This window comes from Choloepus didactylus, chromosome 3 (genome assembly GCF_015220235.1).
Source record: "Choloepus didactylus isolate mChoDid1 chromosome 3, mChoDid1.pri, whole genome shotgun sequence".
NCBI classification, from domain to species: Eukaryota; Metazoa; Chordata; class Mammalia; order Pilosa; family Megalonychidae; genus Choloepus; species Choloepus didactylus.
In genome coordinates, this window is record NC_051309.1 from 71,018,168 (window position 1) to 71,037,790 (window position 19,623).

Sequence of the window (19,623 nt, forward strand, 5' to 3'; positions counted from 1 at the left end):
CTGTTCATTTTTATATTTTAATGTTAATTCTCAGATTTAGCCACTGTGCTGTCTGTTCCTTAAGTTTGTATCCAGCTAGCGATCGGATCAAGAGTTCCTCAAGTGCCAAGAACAGGGGGGAAAATGCAAAAAATAGTTCAGTCTTTGGAAATTGGCTGTGTTGCCTGGTGATGTCCTTCAGAGTCTAGCCCTCCTAAAAAGATAAGCTTGGCCAAAGTGCAGGGTTTTCTCCATCTTCTCTGAGTCTGTTTCTTATCTTGGGCTTGCATTCCTTGCCTTGGAATTCATTTACAGGAATCTGAATGCCTTCTGAACTCCCCCTCTGGATGCTCTGTTGTATTTCTTAGAGCCAACATCCTTTGCCAAAGCGTGTTTCAATTTATTGCTTTCTCACATTGCTTTTTCTACCCACATGCTGCTTCCCCCTGTAGGGAAAGTTCTGGAAGGGCAAGCCAAAGAATGTGCTGGTTCAGTCTTTCAGGCTCCCATGAGATAGACTGACACTGGCTTACAGGCATCCCAGTATGTATGTAAGGATTACTCTGCTCCTCTGGAATAGGGCCAAAGACCCACAACAGAAGCACAGATTGACTCTACAACACATCAGAAAGGGGAGTGGGGTGGGGCCAGCAAGGACACCATGAACTCTTACCATTTTTATGTTGCATTTTCTCATTCCAGTACTTAGTTTGCAAACTTTTGACTGTTTTCCAGAGTTTTGAGGAAGATGGCTCAGCCAATTTTTGCAACAACTCTGTAGAGAAACCAAATCCTATAGCGTCTTATGTCACCTTCTTGATCAACCAGAAGTAGGTCATGTGATTCTAGACAAGCTAACAAAGCAATTCAATTAGGAAAGGAATGTCCTCAAAAAAACAGTGTTGGAACAAAACTGGATATCCATATGGGACAAAAATTGACCTTGACCCAACCTCACACTACAAAATAGAGATGGATCATAGACCAGAATATAAAAACTAAAATTATAAAAGCTTCTAAAATAAAAGAATACCCTTGACCTCAGAGTAGGAAAAAAAAACTGCTTAAAACAAAAAAGATAAATTGCACTTCCTATTAATTTAAAACTTACATCAAAAGACACCATGTTACAGAAAGAAAATGCAAATCAGTCTGGGAGAAAATCTTCACTATATATTCGAAAAAGGACTAATCTCTAGAACATAAAGAATTTCTACAACTAAATAATAAAAAGATGGTCTAATTTTTTAAATGGACAAAAGAAAAATAAACAAAGAAGATATACACACTGGCCAAAAAGTGCACAGATGATCATTATCAATTTTCAGGGAATTGCAAACCTCCCTGAATGATACACTTTCACTGCAAGATACCATTTCAAACCCACTTTGGCTAAAATTAAGAAGACTGCCAAATGTTGGCAAGGATGTAAAGTAACTAATCCTCATAATTTGCTGGTGGGAGTAAAAAATGATACAATCACTTTGGAAAACTGAAATATTTAACATATGCATAAACTTTAACTCAGCAGGTGCATCAAAGGTAACACCCCAAGAAAAACAGGTACATTATGTCCAAAAAGGGAAAACAAAAAGAACAAAAAAACAAAAACAAACACAAAAACAACAAAAAAAAACTTGACAAGAATGATCATAGTGGCTTGATTCATAACAGTCCCAAACTTAAACAACTCAAATGCCCATTGTTCCAGTTTGCTGATGCTGCCATTATACAAAATAACAGAAATGGATTGGCTTTTATAAAGGGGATTTATTCAGTTACAAATTGACAATTCTGAGGCCATAGACATGTCCAAACTAAGGCATCAACAAGAGGATACCTTCACCTCTATCAGCAGGGAAAGCATGTGGCTGGCGTCTGTTGGTCCCTTGCTCCCAGGTTCTGGTTTCAAAATGGCTTTCTCCAAAATGTCTCTGGGCATTTTTCTCTGTCTTATCTCCTCTCTCTCAGCTCCTTGCAAGCTTGCAGGGTGCTTGTCTCTAAGCATCTGGGGGTCCTCTCTTAGCTTCTCTAGGGCAAACTCTAGGCTTCATCTCTTAGCTTAGCATCTCCAAATGTTCTTCTGTCTCCATCTTCCAGCATCTCCAAGCATCTAAGTCTGTGAAAACTCTTAGCTTCTCTCCAAAATGTCTCTCTCAGCTTCTCTGAGCTCCTTCTCTCCGTGAGCTCTCTTATAGTACTCCAGTGAACTAATCACTGCATTGGTGGGGTCATACCTCCATGGAAATGATCTAATCAAAAGATTGCACCTACAGTTGGGTGGGTCAAATCTCTATGTTAACCTAATCAAAAGATCCCCCCCAATCAAAAGGCTAATGTCTGCCCCCACAAGATTGCATTAAAGAACATGGCTTTTGTGGGAGACATAAGATTCAAACCAGCACACCCATCAACAGGAAAACAAATTGTGATATATTCACTCAGCAATAGAAGAGTAATGGAGAACATAGAGAGCAATGTGGATGAATCTCACAGACATTATGTTGAATGAAAGACATATTAGTTTTAGAACATAAAACTAATCTACACTGATTTCGGAAGAGTGGTGTCCTGACCAAGAGGGCAGAGGTGGCGCTGGCAGGAATTGACTTGGACAGACTAGGAAGGAATTTTCTGGGGTGACAAATTTCGTGGGGTACTTTGGTATTAGATGTACTTGTCAAAAATGCACTGAACAGTACTTAAGATGCATTTAACTATATGTATATATCAATAAAATAAATGTCTCACTTAAAATATCAAAAACATTGAAACTGACAGAGCAAAATCTGGCACAAAGCTTCCAGCCAACCTTTGTAAAGTTGAAAACACATCCAGTTACATATCTTTTCACTCAGGAAAGCAATTACACCACTTTATCTAGTAATAAAGTTTATTTGTTTACCAAACTCAGAAGCTCCTCATGGAGAAATTAAGCTTCACATGTAAAACAAAACATTTCCATTGTTGCTTCTTTTTTGTTTTTCAATAAAAGCAAAGTTGAAAGCATACTAGTGAATTACAATTTTGACAAATGGGATTAAGGTGTTTGAGCTAACAGATTTAAAATAACTTCAGGAATAGCTGCTAGTAATTTGTTTCTGACATTTAACCATTTTTCTCTCCAAATCTCTTTAGCTTTTCACATTTTTTTGGTTATTCTAGGTGATGTTAAGAGGAAAGCCTGGATTATTCTGCAATGATATTTTGCACCAATTCTTTCTCCTTTCATCAAGAGAGGAGCTGGAGTAATTAGCTTGAAAACCAGGAGTAAAGCTTCAGCAGCTCCAGTTAACAAAAGAGACAGTGAATTTTTAAAGGCAAATTCTCAAATTAATGTATTAGGATTTCCTACATATTAAAAGAATTTCTCAGTCAGACAGATTCTATATCAACCCTAAAAATGGCTATTCTGTCTTCTCTACTATAAATGGCTCTATTTTTGTCTCTGTATACCCAACATTTTACACAATACTAAGCACAAAAAGACAGTAAATGTGTTTAACAAGAATGCACATCATTTTTATATTCTCGTAAATTTTCGAAGACATAAGTTTCCATTAACCCTCAATATAAGTATTCTGATAAAGTTCAAACATTGCCTATCATATCAACAAATATACCATGACATTTCCTATAAGGAAATGTATTTGTAAGTCAAAAATTGAGGTAAAAAGTAACATTTACCTTTTTTAAACATTCATTTATTTGTACTTCAATACTTTTTCCTAGTGAATTTAACAACATATTGCTAGAAGTTTTTGTAGTCACTGCTTGAAACATGGATTTTTGGGATATTGTTCATTTCTTTACTCATTCATTTCTGAGTAAGTATGATCTATCTCTAGAAGACTCTATTAAGTATCTTATACGTGTATACAACACATATAACAGTATTTAACTGTTAAATATAGAACTAAAAAGGGGGATGGCCTAAGGATGGTTCACCATGAAACATCAACTTCTTCAGAGTTAATTGTAATTACAACATGTGTCTATACAAAAGAAATCAAATTAGACTCTTTAGCCTAGATTTATTTATCAAAACATTTCATTTTAGTATTAAAAGGGGAAGGGGAAAGAAACACAGCAAGCAAAGGCAAAGGGTACCTCCTCCCGCAGAAAATATAAGTGAAACATGAGGGAAAAGAAGTTTATATGTAACCGCTGGTTTAAATAATGTTACTCCCAATATACCATTTACCACAGTTCCCTATTATTGGATTATTTAATGATTAATAATTTAAAACTAATATGTGGGAAAAAAATTTTAAATGAATCGGCATAATCAGATTTCTTCTCATAAAGAAATATCAGAATACAGTGATTTGGTGTTCTTGCTTATTAAAATAATATAAACATGGGCATCACTACAGGCAACGTATGTATTTGTGGTGAAATCAGAAGACAATGGAACTTTGACAATGTTTATCTAATACAAGTATACACAAAACGATAAAATTTTTATTTTAAAACATCACAAGTAATTACAAGGATAAATGTCCCACTGTACAAACTTATATATACATTGTTTAAACTTTGCTTCATCTTTCATCTTTTTATCTGAGTAAAAAGAAGAACACTTTCCTCATTTAGGAGATTTTTGATGTTGTAATAATTGCCTGGAAATAACACAAAAATAAAACCAAATTATTTCCAAAGGAAATCATTTCCTTTTGATTAAATATTTGGCTATCACTATGGCAGTTAAAATATACAACACAAAATAAAAACAATGAATTTATCTAACCCAAAGTAACTCATTTAATTTTATGGACTGAAAGATCCAAGATTAACCACCTTTGATTCAGATAAGGCTTGAAACAATAAAAATTTCACATCATTTTGATAATGAAACAGAGATGAGATAAGGGTGTAGGAAGGGAAAATAAAATTTTCCTGTAAAATATCTTTATTAGGTCTTTAGAACTATGATGGATTACCCCAAACAGAAGCACTTATAAATTTATAATTTAGTATAAAAGGTAAAATGTTAAGTAAAATAAAATCTTGAAGTTAAAAACAGGAAATGCTACCATTAAACAGATAATAAATAATAGCAAAAATAAGATACAGATGGACAACCTAACAATACAGGGTTTATTAGCATGGAGTACTACACTGATACTTTCCATATATGAGTAACTCATACATATTAAGATTAACTGAGCTACTAAATGTAAAGTGTTCACAACAGTGCTGGCACATAGCAAAGACTATATAAACACAGCTATTACTGTCTCTGTTAGAATGTAAGCTCTATGAGGGCAGAGATTATTGCCTGTTTTGTTTACTTATTTATCCCAAACAGAGTAATGCCTGGCCATGGTAGACTTCAATCAATTTGTTAAATGAATGAATGAACAAATGAATTAAAATTTCTATTTCCAAAAACTTGAGCTTTTCAATAGCTGACTGCATACTGTTCTGTATGTTTAAAATAACTCACTCAAAAAAAAACTGTTAAGACTATATAACATCTTAGAGATAACATGGGGGAAATAATTTACCTTCTACCCTGGGATACAATGTATCTATTAATTATTTCAAATACAGCAATAAACCCTTGTTCAATTTCCATGTATTAGAACACTAATATGCTTACCTAATGATAAAATTAAAATATGCTTTGGCATTAGTCACATCACACTTCATTTTGTGGCCTCTTTTCATGGTGCCAATGAGCGACTATATAAACATATTGTAACTGTGAAATAACATGTCTTTAGTTATTCTTACCTGAAGGAACATAGAATGAATCTCCAGTAGACATTATATAAGGTGTTTCATGTAAGGTACATAAAAGGTCACCGAAGTTAACATAAAAAACCTGTAAAATTTAAAATAAAAATCTTATTTCCAATTCAACCAAAACAATGACTACACCCCAAGGAAGCTTAAAGGAAGTATGGGGGGCAGAATAACGGCCTCCCAAAGATGTCCTCATTCTATTCCCCAGAACCAGTAAATATGTTACACTATATGGCAAAGGGGATCTCAAGATGTGCACATCATCCTCATTTATAACCAAGTGGGCCCAATATAATCCCATGAGCCCTTAAAAGTGGAAAACTTTTTCCTGCTGAAAGCAGAGGAGAGACGAGGAAGGAGAAGTCAGAGAAATTAGAAGCATGAGAAAGATTCACTTTGTTGCTGGCATTGATGATGGGAAAGGGAGACCAAAGCCAATAAAGAATTGGGAATCTCAGTCCTACAGGTCCATGGAACTGAATTCTGCCAATACCCCGAATGAACTTGGAAGTGGATTCATCCTCCAGAGCTTCCATAAAGGAATGCAGCCCTACCAACACCTCTGATTTCAGCCTTGTGAGACTCTAAGCAGAGTATCCAGTCTAGTCTGCCAGTCTTCTAACCTTCAAACCATGAGGATAATACATAGATATCATTTTAAGCCACTAAATTTTTGATAATTTGTTACGGAAGCAAGAGAAACTAATACAGGAAAAAATTTCTTTTGTCCTTCCCTATTCACTGGCTGATGAAAACTTAGAACCACTGTAAAGAAAATCACTTGGCTTAACTAGAAAAATAACTAGATTTATGTACTCCTTTCTAAAGGTTTCATGTTTGGTATACCAGACTATTCAATCTGACTAATGAATCAAGGAGAGAAAAAGACAAAAAGACAAATAGATATATTTGAGCAAGCATCAAAATTAGGAAAGTAAAAGGGGATAAATCTCTTAGACATACTGGTGCCCATATTCAAACAATGTGAATTTAGTATTTTATACATACCTAACATCCTGGTAATGATCGGGTTTTTTGGGCAACTAAAATCAAAAGCATTAAGGAAGCCCTCAAACTTTGAAACTCAGATGTAAGTTAAGGCCATCAAGGATATTCTGCCTCAGATAATAATAATTATTATTATTTTACCACTTTGTGCAAGTCTAAAATACTAGAATAACAACAATAGCTAGCATTTGTATAGAACTCATTCTATGTCAGGCCCTGTTCTAGGAACTTTGTTTTTATTCATTCAACATAGGTGCCTACCAATGAGGTAGATATTATTTCATTAACTTTTCACAGATAAAGAAACTAAGGCACAGAAAAGGTTAAATAATGTTCCAAAGTCACAATAAAAATAGGGACTTTAGACTCCAGAATTCATGCTCTTAACTACTGTGATACAGTGCTTCCCTAAAAGGGAAAAAAGCTACTGAAATGGTTCTAAAGGAACTTTAATAATTAAATAAGACAAAAAATTTTGTATTGCATTCAGAAAACAACTTGCCCCAACTGAAAAGACAAAAGTTAAAACACTGTCCAGAAAGTCAACAGTATATATTTCTAGGTTTTTTTCTTTTGCTTTTTTATCTATTGAGTGTGGCTCTCTAAGCATACCTCTTCCCAGTTTAGCAAACATTTTATTATGAAGGCTTTTGAAATACATAAGCCCAGAGTTTTCCCTGGGATATGCTAAGACAGGATCCCCAGGCACATAGAGAGAAACTCCTGGGACAAAGAACCAAGAATGCACAGGATCTGAGAGAGGAGGTGGAACACAACCCTGGATCAGCAGATGCCAGCCACGTGCCTTTCCAGATAACAGGTTTTCTGGACGCTATCAGCCATCCTTCAGTGAAAGTACCCTATTGTTGATGCCTTAGCTTGGACGCCTTTATGGCCTTAAGACTGTAACCTTGTGACCAAATAAACCCCCTTTATAAAAGCCAAAAAGAAAAGTATAGTTTGATTCTAATGTGGATTACTTTGAATATTAACTAGGTTAAACACTTCAAACATTTACTATTCAAATTTCTTTTTGCATTAACAGAGGCATTAGATTTTAATGGGTAATTACTATTAGTTCAGTGGTGACATTTCATAACACCTATCTTTATATTTAATTGTACCTTTATCATATTACTGGGATCATCTCTGTTATTTAAATGCTATTTTTACAATGCTAATACCTGGAAATTTAAAATATCTTAAGACTTGACTAATGAATATTTTAAAATATTTAAAACAGGATTCTAGTTATACTGATGTGATATGAAAAATTAATCTTGGACTCTCATGTGTACCTTTTCCTTTCCTCACTCAACATGTACTTTTTTACTAATACAAACTCAAGAGTTGTGATGCTTTTTTTCTCCTTTTGAACTTAATTTTGCTAGTAAAAAGAATTGTTTCGAATGTGGTACTCCAGTTACTCATGATTTCAGAATCCTGAAATGTTAAAGACTAAAAAATGTCCCTTAGATATAGTATTTTTGTAATGTTGCTATAACATTAAATATTCTTGAAATTTGACACTTTTCAAATTCTATAATTTTCTAATTCAGAATACAGAAATGTAACATTATATATTGCACTTACAGACTATTGCTGTAGAGGCTTGTATCTCCAATGGTATTCTTATCTCCTAAAGACTTTCCAATAATATGTAGCCAATTCTATAATGAACTAAGAGCTAAGAAAACGGCAATTGATTTGAGTTCAGTTTTCTGAACTGCTGGACAGTTCGTATAATTTGAAATGGAGTAAAAGTAACCCAAAGGCAGCAGAAATTTAAAGGCAACTTATAAACTGACTTAATATATTCAACTTTTAACAACTTGTTTTATATAGAGAAATAAACCACCATGAAGCAGTTGAGACATTCTGCCCTTCCCTCAGACAACGTGCTTGTTCATTTGTGTTTCTTTAACAGTTTAAAAAATAACATTACATCACTTTTTATGGTATGTTCAAGTTAGTCCTTAAGTATCATCACCACCCTACCCCTAGGCAGAACTTGAGAGTTCATCCTAGCAATAGACTTTCCATAAATGTTTACTGAACTAAACTCAAGATAAATGTTTATAGAGAACAATTGGTGATGCTTGAATACTCATATATTTAAGCTATTAATCACTTACATTCCTACTTGTTACCTGAGATGTCCCAAACTTTAACTGCATGTTGAAGCTATTTGATTCTCTACCAAAAAACTAAAATTGTTCTGACCATATCCTCTGTCATACCTTACCCTATGTATAAGAAACAGTATAACTAGGAAAACCATAAGCCCCAGATTTCTGGGCAAAATAAATAAATAAATCTCAGTTTATGACTGTTATCTAACACATAAATAATAATACCTATCCCCCCACCCTCAAAAATGCTCTGATTTGGAGAATAAAATTACAAATATTCAACTATTTTTTACCCACAAAAAATGGCAATTGCATAAGTTTAGCTGAACTATTATTTTCTTCTTTACTACTACTACCACTACCACAACCACCCAGTCCTGAAACAGCTACTTAATTCAAAAATGATTTTCCCAAAGGATTAACAAAGGAAAAGCAGCAGCTATGATCACCAGCTAAAGTAGTATCATTAGGTGGTGTTTTTAATTCCCTGAGCTTTGAAATTCTGCAATTCCTGACAAATGCTTTATATTTGGGGAATGTACACTATTTTGAAACTTTTCCCTTTGAAATGTTGAGACTGTAAGACTTAAAGAATGCTGAGCAATTTGTTGTATTCAGAACATTGTCTTTATTGCCTCCTCCGTGTTTAACTGTGACTTCCATACTTTTTTTTATACTCTTTTAAACATCTTCAACTCTTCTGGAAATGGCTCCCTTCTCCCCTAAAATTATCTCAATCCTCTTCATAGCTATTCTCTAGTAACATTTTCTGCTATTGTATATAATACAGTGGTAACGTGTATGAGTCATTAACTAATAGCGTGACCCAGGGCAAGTCACTTAATCTTTTAAGTCACTGTGTGAAGTTCTCTGCATGATACCTGGCACTTAGAAAGTGCTTAAAGTAAATGGTACCTGAATCTGTGTGTGTATGAGTGTGCATGTGTGTGTGAGAAAGAGAGAGAGAAAAAAAGAGTCACCCTGAATCTCACTGTAACTTCAGCCAGTAATACTAGTATATATAATGGTATATTGCTCAGTACTTACAGAAGCAACTAATTAATTAGTGCCTAGTCCTGAGTTTGCTGCTAATCAGTTATGCGATTTTTTAAGAAATTTTTTATCCTCTCTATTTCTCAACTGTATGATCTGAGAAATGAGGAATCTTAATCTATACTCCTTCGAGCTCTAAAATTCCAATGATTTATTTGCAAACCTAAATACTAAAATTCTTATAGGATCATTCCTTAAACTTCTGAATCACAAGGCTATGGTGCTAAGCATCAGGCAAGTGCTTTAAATAACTGTTGGTAGGTTGACTCTAAAAGATTCAAGAAATAACAATTCTCTATGCCACTGGCATTTTTAATACCTCATCAAGCCAATAAATCAGTATTGTGCTTATAGCAAAAAATAAATATAAGGAGAAATATAGATACTTACCAATGTATCTGGGCCAACATGCTGCTTTCCCTTTTCTTGACATGGTCCTAATATCAATTTTCCAGTAGAAAAATAGGAAGTATCCAATGTTTTATATACTTTTAACTCATTATGCTCAACAAAAAATTGATATGTATTTCGTGGTCTTATAAGATCTAGAAGAAAAAGTAATATAAATATAAAGCAATAGCAAGGACACTGCTCAATGACACAACATATACACACATATATAATAAAGTTATTTCTAGATATAAGCCTGCCTTAGAGAGGCAGAAATGATTAAGAACACTGCCCGTGGAGCTAAAATCTTACAGAAGAGGAAACAGAGGCAGAGAGAGAGGTAAAATTGTGCTTCTGTTTTATCAGCTGTGTGACCTTAGGCAAGTTACTTAACCTCCCTCTGTGACTCCATTTCCTTTTCTGTAAAACTGGATAATAACAGTTCATCTTTGTTAAAGAGTTGTCAATATCAAATGATTTCATGTGTATAGAGTATTTAAAACACTGTCTGGCACAAATAAGCACTGACATAAGTCTCAGCTTTTAGCAATAATAATGGCAGTAGTATTATTACTATTTTTGTTCAGAAGGAAGATGAAATCAGCTGAGAGACAAGAATTCCATATCTTTAAAAAGCTTAAATAGCCCACAATACAAATGTACCATCACCGTGTCAACAGAATTTTTTGTGTTTACCTGACCAATGGTTAGATAAGATTTTTATTTATCAGGTAAAAACTATGAATAACCAATAGGTCTAACTATTGTTCACAAATTACTATTTCACTTTGCAATTTCTCTTTTACTTACAAACATTTCTAGATCTATAATTCATTCCTTCATTCCTTTTACCAGCAATCAGCTTCTGCCTCTGTTTCCCTTGGATATATAGCAATGTTTGTGATCCCAGACTATAGGATATAGAATATATATTGACTCAACAAAAAGTGATGAACTACTGACAGTAACACTCACTTTTCTAAACTGGAACAATACAGCAAGATACTACACTAAACAAAACTCTCTGTACTTCTACCTCTGCTGCCAAATAAACAATATGAATATGGATATAACTTTGCAATTTAAGATGTCAAGTAGAACCTATTTTATAGTCAAAATAGGTTGGTTTTGACCTATTTGTCTTCTGACTTAGGACAAATGCTCCTTGGTACATGCTGGTACAGCTAAAATAGTTATTTAAAAATAATTAAATATTTCCTGTACGTAAATATTACCTGGTTGGTAAATGGCTGAGTGTCTTCTAACCCCCACCGTAGTACAGTAGTTTCCTCATATTTCTGTGGCCTTTCCCACATTCCAGCAATTAAACAATTAATGCCCATCTAATACATTATAGCAGGAGGCTTCTAGGACCTTGCCTTAAGGCTTGCATTTGTCTGCCTGATATGTCTCCTTGCTACACATATCCTTACATGTTAAAGTAAGCATTTTCAATATCATGCTAGATCTTACCCATGAGAATAATCTCTCTTGTGTCTGGGTCCTTTACCCTTGTTGGCTGAAGTGGATCTCCTAGAGGCATATTCAGATTTGCCACTAATCTATTCTCTGCAAAAGAAATACCATTGAAATACTATTGACTTAAATATTCTCTCAATCATAAATTCCAACATGAAATACAGCTACAAATTGTAAACAAAAATTTCAAGAGGCAGAACAATGTCTTCCTGTTTATAAATGGCCACTCTGATCAACAAAAATTCAAATTCAAAAAATTAACAATGATTTAATATAGAAGCAAACATCCTCAACTTATGAAAACTGTAAGCTTATTATAACATCACAACTCTTAAACTCTTACATCATCAAGAAATTAAATTATATTTTGCTTATTCTCTAAGAGACCTGGAAGTCCATCATATACTTTAAAAGAACTCATTGAAATGTCTACTTTAACCATAGTCTAGGCATAGGAAAAGGTAAGCTTCACTTGACTGGTCAAATTACTCATGAGGAAATATTTATACGCTATTAATGACTTCTTTTTTTTAAAGAATAAAATGAGTTTACTTTAAAAATTTGAACAAAAATGAAAAAGCAAATTTTACCTATAGTACTATGTCTGAAGTTTTTAGGGGTAAATTTCAAAATTTGCAAAGAGCTTCTTCTCAAAGTACTATGTTATTAAAATAAAGTCTAAAAGTTACTTTCAAGAATAAGGTCATACTTCTTTCATCGTCATCAAGACAGATCCTTTTCCTATTAGCTATTTTGTTGACTTTTCCCATGTTTCCTTTTGCCTTCCTTTTAGATGATACTGTGTCTGGGGACAGTACTCCACCAATCACAAATCCTCCTGAAATTTAACAACGACAACAAAAAAAGTTAAAATACCACACCTGGGAAATGAAAAGCTTGAAACAGAACTCTTTAAATTAATTCAGCATATTTCCTTTCGAAGTACCAAAGTATACACTATTACCACATTCTACAACAAACAGTTCAAATAACAGAGACACCAACCAATTTCACGTATAACTTTGTTACTCTAAATCTAGAAGCATTAATGAAACATGATTGAGCTCTGTTGCTTGCTTGAAATCAACAATGTTATCAGTGGAGGTAAAAAAAAAAAAAATTAATTTAAAAAATTTTTAAAAGGGCAGGAATGAACTATTAATAGTAATCAATCAGCATTTTAGTTTAGCTGCTTTGATTTAGGTATATTCAAAGAAGGGAAACAACCTTAACAACATTGTATTTTTCTGCTCAGGCCCAACCATTTTTGTAGAAAAATATAAAGAAATGGGATAAGAATAACAATGAGGAATATTTTATCTTTATCATTGTTACTTTCTCATGTTCTGATTTAATGCTTTATTTTATTCAATTAGAAACCTTGTTGGATAACAAAGAAATAACATTCTACAAGGTCATACTGCTGCTTCAAATAGCTATCAAAGACGAAAAAAATCACTATCTCTACAGGAATCAGATAAGTCTGGATTTGAATTCTACTCTTGTCACATTTTTAGGGGGTATTATTAAATGAGATAATGTATATAAATGTATAGAACAGTGCCTTGCACACAGTAAACATAAATGAACTATAACTATCCTAAAATATTATTTTGCTATATAAATAAAAAATAAGTTTAGCAATCCTAAAATACCATTTTATTATTGATAGACATTAAAGCATAAATTGGATTTTACCTGATGGCCTTCCTTCATAATCTACTCGCTCTCCTCTCCAGTATTCCAAAGGTTTCAATCGTGTTCTCTTGGTCCTGCGAACATTTGGTGTGTTGGAGGGCAACACTATAAAAAGATAAACACATATAAGTGTTTAGTGGTTGATACTCCGAAGTAGGAAAAGACTGGATTGATATTACCTTTTGGGACATTAATGCTTTTAGAAAAATGAGTAGAAAACAAAATGTCAGAGTGTATTTGTGCTAATAAATAAAGAAATAGCAATAAAAAAAATAGGCTACTAGATTGGCAAAGATTTAAAAATCTGGTAATACCCAGTGTTGGCAATGTTAAAGGAACATAGGCACTCTCATATATTGTTGGTAGAAATTTACAATGATTGAAAACAATTTGGCAATATGTACTATTATAACCTTTGCCCCAGTAATTTCATTTCTAGAAATTGAATTTGCAAGACTACTCACAAAATGGGCAAAGTTATAGGTACAACAATATTCAAGGCAGTAATGTTATATAGCAAAAATACCCATTGGAAACCACCTAAATGCTCTGTAACAAACTAGTAAAGGGTGAGATTATGTGTGTGCACGTGTGTAAATGCACATACCCACTCACTTTATCTAAACAAGGTTATATATATGTTCAATTAAGTTTATTGGCTATAGTATTAAATTTCTACATCCTTAACTACTTTTTGCTATTAGAGCTGTCCAATTCTGAAAGTGGTTTACTAAAATCTCCCATTCTAATTTTATTGTTTAAATGAAAATCTCTTCAATATTTCTATTAATTTCCTCTTTATACATTTTAGTTGCAAGGTTATTTGGTGCATAAAAATTTATGATTTTCCTATCTTCTTAATAAATTTATCATCACATGCCTTTCTTTATCATGTTCAGCATTTTTAGCCTTAAATTTCACTTTGCCTAATATTAAAATTGCACTATTTTATTTTTGTTTACATTTGCCTACCTAATCCTCTATCTTTTACTTTAAAATCTGTTTTAAAATACAGCAATAAGGTCATTCAACTTTTCCTTTTATCCCCTTTATTATTCTTTTGTTTCAATTTTTTTTTTTTTTTTTGAGTAATGAACACGTGTAAGTGCTAATAGTGGTGATGAATGCACAACCATAAGATGATCCTGTAAACAACTGATTGTACACTGTGGATGACTGTATGGTATCTGAATACGCCCCTATAAAATTGCAAGGAAAAACAAACAAACAGAGGGACACAAGGGCTAAAGAGAACTTGGAGAAAGAGATGTACGTATCCACTGTTGATGGGGAAGTAGAATGGTGTAGCCTATCTAGAGGACAGTATGGTGGTCCCACAAGAAGCTACGTATGTAGGGGTTTCAAGGTCCTACAACCTCAGTATGGGGTATATACTTGGAAGATCGGAGAGCAGGGACATGAATTGACATTTATGCACCAGTATATATGGCAGTAGTATTCACTATCTGCAATAGGCAGAGGTGGCCTAAGAGTATGTTGACTGACGAACACAATGATGAACTGTAGTGTATGCATACAATAGAATATTGAGTGGCTACAAGAAGAAATGAAGCTGTGAGACGCACCTAGGTGAATGGATATTTAATACGGCATTTTGAATGAAGCATGCCAGAAACAAGAGGACAAACATTATAATGCCTCACTAATATGGAACAATTATAATGTGTAAATTCTGAGAACTAAATCTTAAACAGCACAGCTCATCAGGGAAACGCTTATTGTAATGGACCCTAAATTGTAAGCTCTTACAGCATCTCTAAACCCTGAGATGCTGAGCTCCTTGTGTATAACCTGGTCGGTCTCTGGAACTCTGGGTATCTGTGTGACATGTGAGACTCACAGCTAGAACTTGGCAGCTATTAATGTCAGTATTACCCCATATGGCAACTGTTGAAAGAGCTGAAAAAGAATTCAGACTTTAGTTACAAATATGAATGAAGAGGATCCGGTTAGGACTAAAGGCAAATCAGGCTCAACAGTAAAGGATGATACTGACTGGGTTTTAAAACTACAACTTATGTGTGAGACCAAGGGAGATGTTTATCTGGTGCAGGATCTATATCTTCTGTGGCACACTAGATAATTTAACTTGTATGATCAGTTTGTTTGAACACCATAGGTGCAGGGAGCAGTGAATGGGAAGTGGGATTTGGTGAGTTTGTACAGGTTGGGGTGAAATCCTGACACATCCCACAGGGATATGGGCAGAGAGTATAAGTGTATTTGAGGGGCACCCCCCCCCCCCAGGAGCTGGGGAGAAATGCAGAAGTGTTGTACTTCCCCACCTGGGCTACTGCTGATTTTCCCGCAAATATTGAAGACTGCCAGTTTAGGAGGCCAAGCCCTCGATTTGGGGGCTTTCCCCTGTGAGGCTAGTTGCTGCAAGAGAAAGGCTGAACTCACTTATATTTGTGCCTAGGAGTACCCCCCACCCCCACCCCAACCCCAGAAAGCCTCTTTGTTGCTAAGATGTGGCCCCCTCTCTATCTCTAAGCCCACTCAGAGGGTGAACTTACTGCCCTCCCTGCTTCATGGGACGTGACTCCCAGGGGTGTGAATCCCCTGGCAATGCAGGAAATGACTCCTGGAGATGAGCCTGGACCCAACTCTTTGGGATTGAGGGGATCTTCTTGACCAAAAAGGGGAAGAGGGATGAAAAAAAATAAAGTTCCAGTGGCTGAGAGATTTCAAATGGAGTCGAGAAGTCACTCTGGAGGGTATTCTTATGCACTATATAGATACCCCTCTTCAGTTTTTAGTGTATTGGAATAGCTAGAAGGAAATACCTGAAACTGTCGAACTGCAAGCCAGTGACCTTGATTCTTGAAGATGATTGTGTAACTATGCAGATTGCACAATGTGACTGTGTGACTGTGAAAACCCTGTGGCTTGCACTCCCTTTGTCCAGTGTATGGACAGATGAGTAGGAAAATGGGGACAAAAATTAGATGAAGAATAGCCTGGGATGGAGGGTTTGGAAAGTTTTGGGTGTTCTTTTTTGCTTTTGTTTGTATTTTGGAGTAAGGAAAAGGTTCAAAAATTGATTCTGGTGATGAACACACAACTGTATGATGATTCTGTGAATAACTGTACATTGTGGATGACTGTAGGGTGTGTGACTATATCTCAATTAAATGGTATTAAAAAAGTAAATGAACAATGGGGGAGGGGCATGAGATGTTTTGGGTATTCTTCTTTAATTTTAATTTTATTTTTTGGAGTAATGAAATGTTCAAAGTTTGTGGTGATGAAAGCACAACTGTATGACAATATTGTGCACAACTGATTGTACACTTTGAATGATTGTATATTATGTGATTATATTGCAATAATTGCACAAAAAAATCTGTTTTAAGTGTGTTTCTTAATAAATGTTGGCTTGATATACTGTTTAACCAAATCTGATAGTCTCTATCTTATTAGAGGAATCAATCCATTCACATTTACTTAGTATAACAAGTAATTTACTTCTTTTTATTCCTCTCATTTCACTTTATATTTACTAATCTACATTTATTGATTCTTCCTTCCTTCTAATTTGTATTGGTTTGAACAAATTACCATTTCTTTTCTTTCTCCAACCTCTGGTCATTCCAATTTTGCTGTACTTTTTCACTCTAATATTAATTACCTTCTCATTCCTGACAATGAAAAATCAAACTCCTATTTTTCCATGAAAATATCAAATATGATATCCCTTACCAAAGTACTCTATTCTATCCTTTCTCCTACTCAGTAAAATGAAACTTTTAGGCTATTTTCACTACTCATCTCCCACCCCTTGTCTCCTTCCCACCATATCAAGTTTTGTTAAAATAGACTGCATTTCAAGGGACTATTACAAAAAGCCTTACTTAGTACTAATAAATTCCCCGTCACTTGAGCATTAATTGGTGGATCTACAATGAGTTACGCCTTTGTATATAATGCCCTCCCATGGAGTGCAGGTGGGACCTGCGACCTTCCAATCAATAGACTATGGCAAAGGTGATGGGATGTCATTTCTGTGATTATGATATCATTATATATGTATATGTGATAATATACAGATATGAATGTCTAGCAGAAGCAGAGGGAGATTATTCTTTGCTGATATGAAGAAAAAGCTGCCATGTTTTGAAAGGGCCTATGGCAAGGATCACATAGCAAGGAACTGCAGGTGGCTTTCTGAAGCTAAGTGCATCCCACGGTAAACAGGCAGTAAGGAAATGGAGACTTCAGTCCTATAACCTCAAGGAACTTTGCCAACAATGATGACAGCTTGGAAGAGGCTCCTGAGCCTCAGATGAGACCGCAGACCAGAATGACACCTTGTTTGCAGCTTGTGAGATCCCTGAGCAGAGGACGCAGCTAAGTCGTGCCTGCGCACCTCATCCATGGAAACTGTGAGATAATAAATGTGTGTTGTCTAAAAGCCACTAAATTTGTGGCTTTAGGTACACAACAATAAAAAACTAATACATTATAATAATTTATATTTAATCATATATATTGTAAGACTCATTCCTTCATCATTTCCTCCTTTTGGACTCAGTTGTGATTTACATACTCGGTTAGAATACCTCACATGGGTATTTCACAGAGGATACTTAGCTCAATCTTGTATTACCTGCAAATATAATTCACCTATCAGAAAGAATGATATCTTGGCTGGATTATTATAAGCTATAAATATTATTTTATTGTCTACAAATGTTACACAGATAAGCAGTGCCAGTCATTTTTCTTCTCTGTATTCAACTTGTTCTTTCTGTCTGGAAGCTTCCCTCTATCCTTGAAACTGAGGAACTTGGTTCACTCAAATCTAGAGGTGTACCTTTTTCAGTAATCCTGACTGGCACTTGGTAAACTTATTCAAACTCGGGACTCAAGCCTATCTTTAATCCTGAGTGGTTTTATTCCACTACTTTCTTTAAGTGTTTTTTTTCCTCCATCTGTTCTGTTCTGTTTTCCTGGAAATCCTATTGTTTGCATGTTTGTCTTTTCCATGTTATTTCCACTAAGATTATATGTATTTTTTCCTCATGGTTTCTAGCTTTTTGTATTTTTGCTCTATTTTGAGGAATTTCTTCCATGTGAACACCATCTACTAACAGTGTGTTCTCAACAGTGACTCTCCTTGCTTTTCATCTACTGACTTTTTTAACTAAAAATCATTATTTTTAGTCCAAGCCAGATCTTTTGTGCTATAACTGAATTTCTGAAAAGGCTCACATTTCTTTTATTGTTAAAATTGTCAATCTCCTACAGCAGTTCTGGTTAATAAGTTGCCTACTGTTCTTGGACATAATGCTTGATTTTCTTATTTCTGGATGCCAGAACCCATAATCAGGGGCATTTTATTTCCCTTTGCCTATTCCTAGCTCTATTCATCCATCATTCTATTAAGCACTGAGAAGTAGAGCAATCTCTGTTTATATCGGTTGGCAAGAGATTGACAAGACAGTGAATTCTCAGTTGAGGCACGAGAAAAGCCTGTTTCCAGTTCTCCTCAGGGATAAGAGCAGGAGCACTCCTGGTCTCAAGTATAGGGATAAACATAGAAGACTGCACTAAGACCCCACACAGGTGGGAGTTCCCATGAATTTGACCAGCAAATATCTCTGTGGAAACTATGGAGTTCCCTCAAATGGGCCTCTCCACTGGTTCCACAACTCCCAGCTCGGCCTATTTGCTCAACTTAGCTACCTCTTTGTTCAGGAGTGAGAACTAGATAAAATGTGGGAAAAGGGGCTCTCAGGAATGCCATTTTCTTAACTGTTATATGTTCTCTACTCTTTGCTTTTTAGCATAGATGGTATCATGTTCCCTACTACGGGGCAAAGGGTGGGAGGATCTATAGACGGACAGTAGAGTAAATCAGTAGCTTGTGATGATTTACTATTGAATTCATGGAAGCAGAATATATAATTTCAATTTTTCTGACAATTAATCCAAATAGTATTTCCCCCACTTGAGAAAAAGTAATTTATATTTAGAGATGAAGGTTTAATAATAGCATTTTCTCCAATGAAAATTTTAAAAGAGAGAAAAATAAAATAATCTTACCTAATTTGTGATGTATTTTATTCTCTGTTACTTCAAAACTTTTTACTCTTGAGTCATCTACAAA

General features: G+C 34.8%; 1 protein-coding gene across 3 annotated transcripts in view; it reads right to left on the reverse strand.

Annotated features, from left to right (window-relative positions):
• Positions 1-2,858: 2,858 nt before the first annotated feature.
• CENPC (centromere protein C) overlaps positions 2,859-19,623 on the reverse strand; it is a 130,180-nt gene continuing 113,415 nt past the window's right edge. For all 3 annotated transcript variants that reach the window (XM_037829897.1, XM_037829896.1, XM_037829898.1), the window contains 7 exons: positions 19,560-19,616; positions 13,491-13,595; positions 12,502-12,630; positions 11,787-11,882; positions 10,314-10,468; positions 5,719-5,809; positions 2,859-4,601 (listed from right to left, as the gene is read on the reverse strand). In XM_037829897.1, coding sequence (XP_037685825.1) covers positions 4,531-4,601; positions 5,719-5,809; positions 10,314-10,468; positions 11,787-11,882; positions 12,502-12,630; positions 13,491-13,595; positions 19,560-19,616 — 704 coding nt within the window. In that variant the 3' untranslated portion in view covers positions 2,859-4,530. The remainder of the gene's footprint in view (positions 4,602-5,718; positions 5,810-10,313; positions 10,469-11,786; positions 11,883-12,501; positions 12,631-13,490; positions 13,596-19,559; positions 19,617-19,623) is intronic.